The 15,774-nt window shown below is 39.3% G+C and overlaps 1 protein-coding gene across 1 annotated transcript in view; it reads left to right on the top strand.

Moving 5' to 3' along the window:
- LOC144632394 (exportin-6-like) overlaps window positions 1-12,701 on the top strand; it is a 45,302-nt gene extending 32,601 nt beyond the window's left edge. Inside the window, exons 13-22 of the mRNA XM_078491033.1 lie at window positions 636-786; window positions 1,293-1,439; window positions 1,970-2,044; window positions 2,582-2,696; window positions 3,215-3,373; window positions 3,974-4,260; window positions 4,562-4,717; window positions 4,958-5,056; window positions 6,213-6,443; window positions 12,274-12,701. Coding sequence (XP_078347159.1) covers window positions 636-786; window positions 1,293-1,439; window positions 1,970-2,044; window positions 2,582-2,696; window positions 3,215-3,373; window positions 3,974-4,260; window positions 4,562-4,717; window positions 4,958-5,056; window positions 6,213-6,443; window positions 12,274-12,375 — 1,522 coding nt within the window. The 3' untranslated portion in view covers window positions 12,376-12,701. The remainder of the gene's footprint in view (window positions 1-635; window positions 787-1,292; window positions 1,440-1,969; window positions 2,045-2,581; window positions 2,697-3,214; window positions 3,374-3,973; window positions 4,261-4,561; window positions 4,718-4,957; window positions 5,057-6,212; window positions 6,444-12,273) is intronic.
- The last annotated feature ends 3,073 nt before the right edge of the window (window positions 12,702-15,774 follow it).

Below are 15,774 nucleotides of genomic sequence, written 5' to 3'. Positions count from 1 at the left end.
GCACTTTGTTTGCCAAACGTCTCGTGTAGGTATTAGCAGTACCATTAGGGCATTGGGACCATTTCATTTCCGACTGTTTTTTTCTTGCAAATAGTAAACGACCCAGACTAGCCAAATCACTTTGAGGAGAATTTAGCAGTAGCACTGGAACCGTTCCATTACCACCATTTTTTTGTGCAAGTGGTAAACTCCCAAGGACTTTCTGAGCATACTAGGGCATCATGGCATTTTTTTGCTAAAAAGGTTAATTATCAGTGATAAGGGAAGCCTCGCGCCAAGTGGCCCTTACTGTGGGAGCTTATATGTATCCCTGATTCGATATAAGCATTAAGCAGCCAGGAATATTTCTACTCCCCCCTATATAGGATGCTAGTCCTTCACAGGGTACCCCCAGCATAATTTTGCGGGTACCCATTTATACACCTGGGTGGGGAGAGGCACTACAAGAGAAAAGTGTCTTGCCCAAGAACACAACACAGTTAAGTGACCAGCAAGGGCTCGAACCCAGACTGTTCAATCCAGAGTCCGGCACACTAACCATTAGGCCCCCCGTGCCTCTCATGATCATTGATAACTTGATGTCAAATCCATTTGATGCATATTTGAATCTGTTGTTTTATTTTTTTCTCTTTCAGTCATGCCCAAGGACTGGCGGCATTACAAGCATACTGTCACTGGATGGCTCAGTATTACCTTGAAACACATCGACAACAACAGCACCAAGAAAAGTTTGTCACACTTGTCTCAAATGCTGTTGATGCTTTAGTACCTTTGTTAAACAAAGATGTAAGTTCCTTAGTTGGCTATTTAGCTGTCTTCGTGATACAATTAGATACTGCATAGAGTCATTGTCCTTAAGTTACAGGAATGTATGCATGTACAGCAAACTACAGTGGAAGCCCAACTTTTCAACCTCCAAGGGAAACTAAAATTGGTTTACAGTGTCCATCTGAGGAAAGGAAAACGACCTTTTGTCTGAGTTGTTGGGAGTTTTCAAAAATTGAGAGTTTACACATTCCTTCTCTGAGAATTCATCGAGTCATAGTTTTCAGCAGGATGCTGCAAAGTGACAACATTTACTGTTTAAAGGATTCTCATGCTACATTATTTCTGAGTTGGTTTACCGTATTAATTTTTTGGGCAGAAACGGTTTTCAGTTTGTGCCATTAAACACCTCTTGTTACAAAACGTTCTTAAAAAGTAGCCGTTAATACTGATCACCTGAGCTCTTCTTAGTGATTGGCTGCTGAATCAGTTAATCTGTCTAATGGACTAAGTGTTTTTTTCTTCAGGTTCCTCAGCGGATTTCATTACCTGCGTCTCACCTGCTTAACTCATTAGCGTCTACTGTGCGTCCATCGTTCATGACAGCCCTGGAGAAAATACAGAAAATATTCCATGATGTCAGAAGTGGTACCCTGTCTGACATGCCCCTTGAGGTACCGTGTGTGTACAGTTGGTTTTCCTAGGCGATGTTTTATGGAGGGGGTCACAAACGTTAAGAATCAGCCGTCTGAAATACTGCTGAAAATGTTCCGACGTATGACCAGAGCCTCGATCATAAAAACAACTGGAAGATACGTATAGCAATGAGAATGGAGAATGAAACAGTGCTAAGGCTTTCTGCATTTCTAAACTAAATCTCGCGTGTGACGCAGTTGCAAAATTGTTGCCTTTTCAGCTAGTCAGGTGTACAACCCAAAACAATCAAGGGTCAGCCTATCCAAGTTTTCCTGTACTTGCCACTAATTACGATTGCACCAGTTCGTTGGTTTCGGAAAAGCACTCTTACTAACTATCCACTGATCAGTACTTTCCACTGTGCTGATTGTCTCAACACTTTAACTAGGACATCCCTCCCCTCGGCGCTTTAAATCTTTTTTTTAAAACAGCTTTAAATCCAAGCACGCCAGTTTATACATACGTCTCCCATAAACTATCTCTCGCCATTAATTTTTATCCCTAATAGGTCCAGACCTTGGTTATCAGATCTCTTTCGAATGCTTTAGTGTTACCATGGCCAAGTAAGGCTGATAACGAGCAGGTAAGAAAGTATAAGAAACGGTTTGAAAAAAGTTGGTTTAGTGGAGGAATGGTTGAAGTTTTCTCGTCTTTATAGGGTCCTTTGAAATAAAGGACTGTTGGTAAGGAAGGCTTTTTAAATCCAGAACTTCTACAGGTATGCGGATAGTGGCATTTGCTCCACTGAAGGGGTCCCTTCATTATTTTTGAGGCACAACCATTTTTTGGCAATTCACGAGATAGACATCAGTACTCTTTTTGATGTTTAAAACAATGCTTATGGTTGAAGAATAAATCTTGATACAAAAAGCGTCATGGAGTTGTTAAAATTCGCTTTTTTACCCAAAAACATCGTAAACAAATTTATAAAGGATAAACCCATACGAGCAATAATAAAGGAGGTTAGAGCACTTCTAATTCTTTACAGGAATCCAATTCTTTTTGAGAATTCGTTTCCCCTTTTGATAGACGTTTGTCCTCATACATGTACTTCTCAGTGATTTGTATTTCATTAAATAAGCTTTAGTTAGGTTGAATCTAACAAGTGTTTTATGTTCAGGAATGGGAGGTTCGATCACAAAGTCACCACAATTTCATTCAGAGCATTAAACAACCGTTTAAAATTGTAGTGGAGACGCCAGGGTTTGCAGAAAACAAACAGCTGCAGGAGACTGGTGAGTAAAGCTTGTGCCATTACCTGTTCTGTCTGCATTAAAATTATTTCAGTTGATTGCAACAAAAGCAACAAATTCTTGTAACTTTTCTGACAGGTACATTGTGTATCTTGATTTTTTTTTCGGGGGGGGGGGGGGGTAGGTGCTAAAAACCAAGGCAAAGTTGCCTTTTTGCCAGCCAAAGTGCACAGTAAAGTGCGTTAAGCATACCATGAAGTTTCATTAGGCAAAACGCGTCCCATACTACGTTTCTTTTTGACTTTTCTACAACTGAAAGCCAATGTGACCCAAGACAACTTCTAAACAAAAATACGATTATTTTGAAGACGGCAACGTAAATACTAGATATGTCCATCCACTAGCCAACTATTTTAATTGCAGTTCCTTTTGACGTAGTTATGTTGTTACATGTGTGTTCACGTGCACTGGCCGGCCTTTTGATTTCAAACAAAGCTTTTATGGTATTGTAATTTAATTTGCTCTCTCTTCTGATTGATTGTCATTTCACTTGTTTACAGCCAAGTCTCGCGTACATTTCACCCTCCATGTGTTGGGAGATTTAATGGCTGCAGTAGCAGGAGACCAGGTTACCAAGACAAAGCTTATTCTGTACCAGTCCATCACGGATGTTGTTCAACTCACTCTTACTATCTTTCCTGTGTTTATCCATCATCCGGGTATGAAAAGAATTCCTTTGTGTTTTCTTTAGCATAACTGCTCCATCTCAGAAACACTTTGACTAGCAAAGTTGAACCCTTGAAGTCTTAAATTTGGATAAAACCCTAGTGTTTCACCATTCGAATGAAAGCTACTTAGCCATACTCACATGTGGTACTGTTTATTGTGCTATACAAGGTGGTGCTAACTTTAAAGTCTGTGGATAAAACCTTAGCGCGTGACCATTCGAATAAATGCTACTGAGCAGTACTTACATGTGGAACTGCTGTACAAGGTGGTTCTTCCTTTTAAGTCTGTGGATAAAAGCCTAGTGTTTACCAATCAAATGAAAGCTGTTGAGCAGTACTTTCATGTGGTACTGTTTATTACGCTGTTAAAAGGTGGTTCTTACTTTTAAGTCTGTCGATGAAACCCTAGTGTGTGACCATTCAAATGAAGGTTGATGAACAATACTTTCATGTGGTAATAGATGAGACCCTAGTAACCTGCGATCAGGCGTTATCCCGCGGAGGGGTCAGAAAGCCTGATCGCAGGTTAAGACCCTAGTCAAATGAAGGTTACTGAGTAATAATCTTATGTGTTTATTTCTCATGTCACAGATACGACTGATGAGATTCTAGGTTTCCTTTTGACATTGTTTGAGAGCCTGAAGGTACAGCTAGGCCCAGCAGTCACAGAACAGATAGTACAACAACTACTTCACACCTTCACTCGACAGCAGCTCAGCGAAACACTTCATCACGAGAGTACTGCAGGCTCACGTGTTATTAACAAGTTCCTGAAGATTCTACAGCTTCTGGTGCAAGAACCCGCAGCGTCCTTCAAGACATTCCTTCCTAATATCATCGGGCTGTGTATGGAGCAGCTTTACCCAATTTTAGTCGAGGTAAAGAACCATTTTACATATTTTATAGTTTAACTAACACTATAAACGCTTGACTTAGACATGTCTCGTGTGGACGAGAATTGATTGAGCCCGCGGATTTCGTGAGGTGTTTCTAGGTAACGTGACGTATTCTGGTGATATCAAGCTGACGTGAGCACGCTCGTAATGCTCGTGCTCTCTTCTGATTGGATGATAATCTTTCGGGTTCTGACCGAGGATTTGCCGAAAACGTTAGGGGAATAACTTGAAAACCGTGTTGTTGACAAAATGAACTGTGTTTTTGCTCCTTTTTTTTCTGCAGCAACCGTGCCCTGATATCAGATGTGAATTTTTCGAGCTCCTTCATCAGTTACTGCTTCACAACTGGCGTTATTTCTTCCGTTTCTCACTGCTGGCCAAATTGTCTACAGGCGAAGAGACTGTTGAGAACCAGTCTCAGTTTACCGCTATTATGCAGGTACGCTACTAATATCAGATACGACTATAAAAAGACCTCGTGACTCGCGGCGGTTGTTGATTAATTTCTGTTGGGGGGTGGGACTTTGGAGTCGAATTATCTCATTCACGATTTAAAATAAAATTATTGTTTAGAATCTCACGCGGCTGTGTATTAAGATGTTCCAAGAGAAAATCTTGATTTCATACTTTAAATTGCAAATTCACTATCCTGTTATTGTTTTGTGTCGTTTTTGTGCAGGCTTTTGGACAATCTTTCCTCCAACCTGACATCACAGTATTCAAACAGAATCTCGAAGCGTTAGAAAACCTCAACTCCAAGTGTAAACTTTATCAGAAGGTTAGTTTTGTTTCCTCTGTTTACTTTTTGCGCCTCCTTGCAGTTTTCAATCAATTAAACAATTTGACAGCCATTCGTCGAGATTGATTTACTTTATCATGGCGTCAGACGTTCTTACTAGCACTTATGTTATGAGTTTCTTCTTACTTTTCTGATCTTACTACGTACATACGTATAACTGTATTTCATCATCATCGTCAGTTCCTTCTCTCTGTATGGAGAATAGGGCGGGAAAATTGTACTCGAAGATACTCTGTCTGCTGTGCCAATCCTGCTTCAACACAAAAGAAAACCCAACGCCTCCTCCTTCTCCTTCTCTCGTCATACACAAGGTAGAATCCCCAGGGGGGGGGGGGGGGGTACTCCGGCTTGCAAATGACGGGGATGATCGAATGGAGGGAAAACTCAGGACCCCAAAAAAATCCCTAAGCTTCCGACATTACCCAAAAAAATCCCTTGACCAAAAATAACCCCCCAAAAAATCCCTTGTCAAATTACCCCTAAATTGCCAGGAGGGGCAATAATATAACACAAAGAAAATCATAAAAAATTGAACGCTCGTGTTTGTTTATTCATCATACCAGAAATACGCCAAGGCCGCGCCAAGGCACTTTAGTTCGTTTTTAGTACCCAAAAATTCCCCTACTTAAATCAAGTCACCCAAAAAAAAAACTTGCCAAATTATGATTTTAATTTCCAACCCGAAATAATTCCCGGAATCGAAAATTTCAAACCCAAAAAAATCCTTCGATCATCCCCGTCATTTACAAGCCGGAGTACCCCCCCCCCCCCCCCCCCCGGGGTAGAATCCCGATTTCTTGAACCCTCTGTTTCTCGATACTCCCGATTTCTCGAAGCAAGTTCCGTTTGGAGGTTCGAGAACTTTGAAAACGGGATTCTACTGTTTAACTTTATGTCAACTCAGATTTCAGTGCGAGCACGCATGCACCACATGCACTCCAGAATGTTTCAGTCAACACGCTGGGCGTCATAGAATTCTTTTAGAGTACTAGTTGATGAAAATCTTGGTTGAGCATAAATGCACTTTATCTCAAACGCGCGTTTTTGTCTCCTCTTTACAAAGCTGAGAAACACAGTTAGCTACAGTTACAAACAAAGTTAACGCTGTTTATTTTATTTTCTTCTTCTCCATCAGCTCATCTTTAAAGACGTCATGTTACTTCAATTCGTGAACGTGTTTCTTCAAGCGCTGGTCTTCAGATCACATGATTTGTTACAAGAAGAGATAACCATCACACTGTACAACATGGCGGCTGTGGACTTTGATTCTTTCTACTCAGCGTTCTTGCCTCGGTTTCTAGGAGGCTGTGAAGGACTCACGGAGTCACAGAAGTCTGAATTAGGAAAGAACTTTACACCTGACAAGGTGAGTACAGTGAAGAAATGTAGGATTTTTTATTCGACAAATTGTCGTCATGCCCATTTATAGTCAGAAAGACAATGTTATATGTCATCCCTACAAAACAGATATTGTGCGATATACGTAGCTTGCCACGATTCGTCAGACGGCTTGCAATGCGCTGCAACGGAATATCGCCTGATTTAGCCAACTCGGCCTACGGGCTCGTCGGCTAAAGATCAGGCGATATTCTGCTCGACTTCGCAGAATAATTGTTACGTACAATGCAGTTTATATATCGAGAAGAGCCACTTTAGATCAGAGTAATATAAACGTGGCGTCCAAGCGTAACTTAAGGAAGGCATGCTGGAAGAGAGGGAGGGAGGGACGGAGGTTGAAGCGTGGGTGTGGGCAGGGAGGGAGGGAGGGACGGAGGTTGAAGCGTGGGTGTGGGCGGGAGGGAGGGAGGAACGGAGGTTGAAGTGGGGGTGGGGGGAGGGAGGGACTGAGGAGGGAAGGAGAAGGGAGAAAGCCGCCCGCGATAGGGAGCCAAGAGCACAGCGGAAGCAATTTACAGGCCCGCAAATGATCCCGGGACCGCAAATGACCCCAGAACCGGAAATGATTCGTGTAAATGATACAACAGAATACTTGGAATGGCATGGACTTTATGAATAGTCTATGGATGTGCCTCAGGCATCAACGCATCCTCGGAGACCCAGGGGCAGTTAGTGGGGCGAAACGAAGGAAAACCGGGCTGAAATCGTAGCGACGAAAGTTTTCAAGAACGGCACGAAGTGCCCCCTGGGCAACAAGTCTCTCCAGACCATTTCCAAACGGCTCTCCGAATGCTGGCTCCCGATTGGGCAGAAAAAAAACCTTTGTATTATTCTGCCCAATCGGCGAGCAGTAACTTGGGAATCACTTTGGTGTGTTCTTACACGCCGTCTACTGTGTCCGCCATACTTGTGTCGTTCGTTCACCAAAGCTCTGCATGCGAGGGAAATTTCCATTTAGCTTACATCAGATAGCCCAAAAAAATCAGGGAATCTTTTCCGATGTCAGAGAGAAAAATATATTTCAAGATCGACGGGAAAATTTTCGTTTGGACTGATCATAGGTATCGTAAATACTGGCTTGTTTATCGATCGCCCGCTCGATTGAGCTTGTAGGTTTCAAATATTTATTTCCTTATCCGAGCTTCTTATTTTGATGGTATCGCTATTTAAGGCTTGTACATTTGGATTCTAGCCTTTCCAGTTTCTCGGCTAACTGGAACTTTCCCGTATTGCGTGGACCAGACAAGTATGCCAAACAGATTTACATTATGAAACAGCTATTAAAGGTGTTTAATGGGTTGATCCAGATTTTTCTTTTCGTGTAGATCGATCTGTATGTACTTTACATAGGCAAGATTTCTGCATAACTCCATACATACTGTGCGGAAATCGTACCCAGTCTTATACTTTGATAGCACGTTGAACACTTAAGACAGGAGTTTGTTCAACAATTATTATTAGGAGGAGTTTGTTCAACTATTTATTGAAACAGTCGTGTAACTCGGTCGACGTTTGAAATAAAACAATCTTGACTTGATTTCAGCACTTCCTTGTACATACTTTCTTGAAACTCCTTTAGTAAAACTTGAGATTTTCTTTCACCCTGTTTTACATTTCTGAGGGACAACATTGAAATCGTACTCCCCAAGTTCTGTGGGCACTTTTGTCCACAGTCACATTCTTTTGCACAGAAATCACAACATATTCTTTTTGTTCTGAAAGATGTCCTAGTATCTTCAAAGAAAGCAAGTATTTGTTTTTGTCTACAAGAGGTGGACTTAACATACTGAAACATTTCAGGTTCACTTTGCTGAAGTTGTATCCCTTATCATGAAAAAATAAAAGTGCCTCAGATGGCTGAACATCTCTACCTCCCTCTCCCCATTCTTGCACATATGATTTAATCACAGAGGGACTCATAGTTGATGCTATGAGGCAATCCCTTATGATCACACATATGAGGATTTGTTGCAATTACAATTCTGGCTTTACCAATAAGGACCCTTGAGTGATAGCAACACATGCTTTTGAATAGAGGGTGAAGTGCTGTTGCGGTACACTGACACCATTCCTTTCACAGGCTTCTTCCCAGCACCATCTGGGTAGTGTGCTTTGTGCGATAAAGTTCCCATGAAAACTGATTTGTACAGTTTTCTGCACATTTTAAAACCTGTTACATATATTTAGATTTGTAGACCGGCATCTGATTCTTTTTTTCACTGAGTTAATAAATAACAAAGGTGTTGCTTTACATTGCATGTGGTATTAAACTGGGTATATAGATAGTCTGCAAAGTGCATTCCCTGTTCCTGGAAATACAATTTGGCATGTCAAGTTTCTGGGGTTCATTTTTGGTTCAAGGATTCTTTGGGCTTTGTTGGAAGTCCGAAGGATTTTTGGGGTTTTAAGTTTTGACTCCATACAATCACTCCCATAACTTGAAGTCCCAATTACCCACCCTGGACTCACCCCAAGAAAATGTAACAACTAGCACCTTCCCTTTCCCCTGCTGGATAAATAAATGAAATTAGATGTTACTGGTATTGAAATAAAGACAACAGTCAGTGTAATAATATTTTCTATTACATACTGATGCTTGTTAATTCACTTAACACCACCTTGGCTAGCTTAACAGTAGGCTGGGTTTATCTTCTTGCCACCTTGCACAATGAAGTGTATGAGCTACATAACAGCAAAGTTTTATCTGTATCTTTGGTTGTTACACAAGTCATCTAAATTGAACTAAATTGGACTACAGTGTGAACTTTGTCACAGACAACAGCAACTACATTCTGCCTGTAATGTTGCGTTGCAAAACAATTTCCAAAACTTAGCCTTCCCTTGTCACTTTCTTCAATGAATGCAGCTTCCAAGCCAAGAGACCTTAGACCTTAAAAGGTCTCTTGGCTTGGAATTTAAAAGTAATTAAAAAGTAATTAACCTGAAAATAAGCGCCGCATTTAAGACCAAAAACTTAATAAGCGCCGCCCCCAAATAAGCGCCGCAGTCGCGATGCGGCGCTTATTCGAGGAATTCCGTTTAACTAAAAACAGCACTACAAAGCAACTCTAAAACAAACTTGGACCCTCTTTCTATCAAAAGCGATGTTTTGCAGTTAAAAGTGGTTGTCGTCCATTGCTCTAAATGTTGTTAAGGCCGGAAACTTTGCCAGGACAGCTAGTGCCACAGCTCTCTTCAGCAAAAGACGAATACTGACAATCAAAAGACGCTATTTTCAATTACTGTAAAAAGATTGGATTCGTTGTGGCGTCCAAATTTTAAATAAGCGCTGCCCTCAAATAAGCGCCGCCCTCGAATAAGCGCCGCACTTGAGGCGCGAAAAATTTAATAAGCGCCGCGGCGCTTATTCGAGTAAATACGGTAACTCCAATTCTATAGTCGCTAGGCAAATCCGTGAAAAGTCAATCTTTCAGCAAAAAATAATTATTTTATTATATATTATTCGATAGCTAATGCAGCAAATATATCCTTCCCAACAACATTTTCACAGATCAATTTCTGCTCAGGTTTATGATCGTGGAAAAAATAAAATACATGTAAAATATTTAAACTTTTGACAATTCAGAAAAATGTTTATATGGCTTCGCCCGTACAAGAACATTAAAATACCTCTCACGGTGTGATGCATTGGCGGCTGTTTGGCATACTTGTCTGGTCCACGCAATACGGGAAAGCTCCAGTTAGCCGAGAAACTGGAAAGGCTAGAATCCAAATGTACAAGCCTTAAATAGCGATACCATCAAAATAAGAAGCTCGGATAAGGAAATAAATATTTGAAACCTACAAGCTCAATCGAGCGGGCGATCGATAAACAAGCCAGTATTTACGATACCTCTGATCAGTCCAAACGAAAATTTTCCCGTCGATCTTGAAATATATTTTCTCTCTGACATCGGAAAAGATTCCCTGATTTTTTTGGGCTATCTGATGTAAGCTAAATGGAAATTTCCCTCGCATGCAGAGCTTTGGTGAACGAACGACACAAGTATGGCGGACACAGTAGACGGCGTGTAAGAACACACCAAAGTGATTCCCAAGTTACTGCTCGCCGATTGGGCAGAATAATACAAAGGTTTTTTTCTGCCCAATCGGGAGCCAGCATTCGGAGAGCCGTTTGGAAATGGTCTGGAGAGACTTGTTGCCCAGGGGCACTTCGTGCCGTTCTTGAAAACTTTCGTCCCTACGATTTCAGCCCGGTTTTCCTTCGTTTCGCCCCACTAACTGCCCCTGGGTCTCCGAGGATGGCATAAACGCAATGATAAAAATCCGTTAAAATAAGACTTGAAATAACAACATTAACATGTAATTATCTAAGTTTTTAATTTAAAAACGCACCTAAAAAATAAACATGAATCTTCGAAGACGCTTCTGCTGTCTAATTACAACCACTTAGAATTTTTTTCCTGTACAGTGCTTCCTAGGTAATCACGAGCTTCCTTTTCCTTGGAAGCGCACAAGATTTCTACGTGCGAATTTTGGAGATTACCGGGTATGACAGATTTGTAGTTTATTTTGAAACCACTATTTGAAAACACATTTTCCTTCACAATTCGTTCTTGCAAATATTAAATGAAATACAATAAACGATTGATCCCGGGACCTTTGAGTTATTACCACTACGCGAAAATGAAGTCAGTTTTTTAGAGAATTTTCAGTTGCCTTTAAACTCCAGAACATTGTGAAAATCCTGTGTCAGAATTTATTTATTTTAGTGACATGATAAAGACATTCAAAGAAAAAAAAACACAGATTTCGAAAGAGAGTAGCTCGATAACAAGATTCGGAAATCAATATCATTGAAATCAGCAACAAAACTCAACTTTCTTCGAGACTTTTCGTCTAGACATTGTCGCTATGAACGCTGCGTGACTGCGTGTGTATGAATGGCTATCAGCTAAAAGCATTTCGCCACAAATAAATCATCCCTTGATTGAAGAGAGTTCATATTTCTGTTGGTTGGATTGTTAAACTTTATGCCACGTTTCAGGTTAGTAATCGGTGCATATTTGTCAGCTATATCGATAGAGTTGTGGTTTTGAATTAAAATCGTTCAAACACGGTACATTCTCTCGCGTCAATTGTTTTTCTTATTGTTGTAGTATTAATAAAGAAATGGATTAAATAAATTTAAATCCACTGTCCAAATTCTTTAGTCCACGCATATCCATCATTTACGGTAAGGCGACTGTTTCCGGTCCGGGGATCATTTGCAGTTCAATTTGGGGATCATTTCTGGTCCTGAGATCATTTGCGGTCCAATTTAGGGATCATTTGCGGGTCGGGATCATTTGCGGGCCTGTACAGCAATTCAAATGAGAATTGCAGTTTTATTTATTTATTTATTTATTTATTATTTTTTTTTTTTCTTTTTTATTATAATAGAGAAAAAGAGAGAAAAATATATATATAAAAAAAAAAAAAAAAAAAAAGGGAAAAAAAAAAAAAAAGAAAAAAAAAAAAAAAAAAAAAAGAAAAAAAAAAAAATTAATTATTGATTAAAAAAAAAAAAAAGAAAATATTTTTTTCTCTTCTTTTTTTTTTCCCCCCCCCCCGAGGCCGGAAAAAAAAAACGCAACCCAAAATATCTGCGCGTACCATCGAATAAGGTGTATTTATTGCTTTTATTTAAGAACTGCAAAAACTGTTTTAAGCCTCATAACCCTTTTTTAATTTATGCACCTTGCAATATATTAATCGTAATTATAAATTAGATGTAGATCTGCTGATTTTAGTGATCGTTGCTCGTTTTCTTAACTGTTGCTTTGTTGTTCCCATAGGACTTGCCATCTTTTTCACAGAGTATTCACCGGTTTGTAGGAGATTTACGATACTACAGACTGTGCAACAGCAGCCTGCCTTCCGGGACTGTCAAGTTTTAATATGCAATGAATTATTATTTAAACAACGAGAAAACAAGTATAATTTATGCTGTGTAATTATACGCGCGTAATTTTCACCTGGGTAATTATACTCGTGTAATTTATGCGTGTTTTATTTATATGTTATAAACTATACTCGCGTAATTTATACATGTGTAATTATTTTAGTGTAATTTATGCTTTATTTACCATATGCAAAACTGCGAGCAAAAGAAGGCGAAAAAGTCACGTGTTAAGAGATGGAAATATTGTATATTTTTATATTTACAAGAATCAATATCAGTGTAATTTGTAAAGAAAATATTAAAAAGTATCATTTTTTAAAAAAATTGTATTGATTTTGTGAAATATGTCAGTTGAATAAATACAGTAACATGGAAAGTACGTTTGTACATTGTTTGTGTCTTTATACGCAAGATGTTGGATTTTGTTCACTGAGTGTGGTAACATAAAATTTCTCCAAACTGTTTTCCATACCAGACATTTCTCTTATTACTAGTTGCGAAGAATTTTCTTCGTATATCAAGGTGATTTCTTTTTGGTGATCAATGCTTTTCTTCTCAAAACCATCATGCTTGTCCAAATGTTCACGTTCAAAGGGTAATTTACTTGTGATCACTTTACAAACAGTTAAGAGACAAGGACTATTTTCGAAGTCAGGATTTTCGTAAGGACGTTGTAATTTCCCAGTCTTGGTTCCTTGTTGTTAAAGCCCATCATATGCCGTTTTTGGGGGTCCAACAAAGGGAGGCAGCGGTGGCTAATGGTTTAAAAACATGGCCTATTTTGCAGTTAATTGAATAGATCTGAATATTAAGGTAGTTTAATGTTTGTAGTGACAAACTCCTCTCTAACTGTTGTATTCAACTGGCAAAAGCACATTTGATACGATATGTTCCCAAGAATTCGTCAAAGACGTTTACACGGTTGAAACTCGTTGTTCCCAGGAACTTCTTTTTCGTTCTCACAAAAAGGACGAGAGTGAGGCCTGGGAACTAGAAGATCTGGCCAATAAGGAGAGATTAAAATATTATTATGGGTTTCTGATTTCATCAAATGGAACGTCTGGGGTAAAACGTTACGAAACACTCGAACTAATACTTATGGCCTTTGAAGGGCTGCAAAGTGTAAGTTATATAAAGCTAGCACGTTGAAGCACCATCAAAAGAATTTTTATTGTTTTTTCTATTTCTTGGTTCTTTTTAGAAAAAAAGGTGCCAAAGTTCTCAGTGTTCATAAGCGGTTTTTTTTTATTTTATTTTAATAACACACTCTTTGTTTAGTTTGTATATTAAACTGCGTAATAAATGGGAAAATTTGCCCAAAAATTTAAAAAGAAAAAAGAAAAAAAAAGATGCGTTTTCAAATTTACCCGGGCAGTGTGGACGGGCTCAAACCATAAAATATGCTTCCTGTGAAATATTTTGCATCTGTAAAAAGTATTTTCAACCAAACAAAAAAAAAACAATTCCCAGTAGTGTTATTTATGCTAATTTACGTCCCAGCACGCACGTGTTACTACCGTAAAATCTGAATATTCCTGCATAATAATTTCACTCATCGTATTTTTCTGTTCAAGCCAGGAGCTTTACGCCACGAGGAGTTTTTCGTTTCCTTTAGTTTAAGAAAGCATTTGGTTGACAAAAAATGGAATCAAAAGTGGCGATACTTCAAGGTTTCTTTATCTTTAAACTGGCAATTCCTGGATTTTCTGCGGGTAAACAACGGACAAGGATGCAACGTGCTAACTCGTACATGGTACAAGCAAAGAGTTTAAACTTCAGAAGCAAGTGATATTAATCAAAAGGTAACCTTTTTTATCTTTTTACCGAGCTAGAATCAAAACATGAGTTAATACATTGTAGTTACGCCAACTATGATACACTTTCAAATGTTCAAATTTTCTTGGTTTGTGACGTCATCGCCGCCATGTTTTAGACTATTTATGCTAATGTTTTGGCAAGGCTGAACGAAAGGGGTCTGGTTCTAAATCAGGAACCAGTTGCTTAGAAAATGGAAAACACCATCTCCCGAATATGTCACCAACAGGAGCCCATTCTAAGTAATTCGCTCCTGTTACCATCCAGTAAGTCTAAGTCGGGCCAATGGGACCCATCTTGCCGGAGCTCATCCCGGTTTCCGTAGCATCAGAGAACAGCATTAAATATGTTTCCGGTGGATAGCATAATTCTCCCTTTGAACAACTAGACCCAGGTTAGGGCTTTCCACAAGTTGCTCGAGATTTCCCAAAAAGTTGCTCGTAATTTCTCTAAAAGTTGCTCAAAAGTTGCTCCAAAAATCAAAAAAAGTTGCTTCTGATAATAAAAGTTGCTCGAAAGTTGCTCCAAAAAATCCAAAACGCTGCTTCTAATCAAGAGAATTTCTCTAAATATATGCTAATTTCCCTTTGAGAGTAAGATTTCTAAGCAGTTTTATGCAATTTTACAACAAAAGAAGTATCTAAATAACATATTAAGGGGAAAATTTGTTAAATAACAAGGATTTCTTTAACTTAGAAATATCGTGAAGATATCAATGACGTCATGTTTGCTGATGAGTTTTGTAATGTGTTTGTGCAAAATGAGCCGAAAGTTAAAATGTGTTCAGATGTTCCTTGAAAGTCTTCGGCAAACTTCGTAAATCTTCGGAAACGTTCGTATGCCTTTTAACAACTCTCGGATAATCTTCTGAGATCTTCGGTCTGGAAATTGCTCAAAATGCAACAGGTTGCTCATGAGGAAAAAAGTTGCTCGAATCATGAAAAGTTGCCAAAAATTAAAGTTGCCGAGCAACTTGTGGAAAGCCCTAACCCAGGTCTCTAGCTGGCAGCTTGTTTACTCGTCAAGCGATGTAACACTCACAGTGTTCGAACATTGTGCAGTGCGTGCGCATCTCGGCAGAATTGTTGGCGGGAAATAGTTCAAATATTCCAAAACATCTTTGCTTGCAGAAAAACGAAAAGGCCGTAACTGAAAAAAACAGAAGTTTTAAAGGTTGAGGATCTGTGGCGGAAATCAAGCCTATGATAAATCAGGAGGTTAAGACCCTGCGAACAAGACTGATAACGCAGGTGCAGAACCATAATACTGCGTTTATGACGTTCTCGTTCTCATTGCCATGGCAATATTTCAAGCAAAGGCAGCTTTATCGGCTCAAGTTTGACCTGTAAAGTCATAATACTGGCAGGTTTTACACGTAAACAATTTTTTATTACTGCATTAATAAAATTTTGGGATGTAACTTGACATAGCAGCATTGCGCACAACAGTTTCAACAGCTGCAGCATATTTCAGACCACATGAGACGTTCATTGCAATTAAAATAATTAACCGAAAGGTAGCAGGAGTAGCAATATCCAATGAGAGAAACAGCACCTGTGAACACTGTTTTCCTCTTAAA

Source organism: Oculina patagonica, chromosome 12 (genome assembly GCF_052425735.1).
Source record: "Oculina patagonica isolate OP01 chromosome 12, crgOcupat, whole genome shotgun sequence".
NCBI lineage: Eukaryota > Metazoa > Cnidaria > Anthozoa > Scleractinia > Oculinidae > Oculina > Oculina patagonica.
This window is presented reverse-complemented; position numbering and strand designations above follow the sequence as displayed.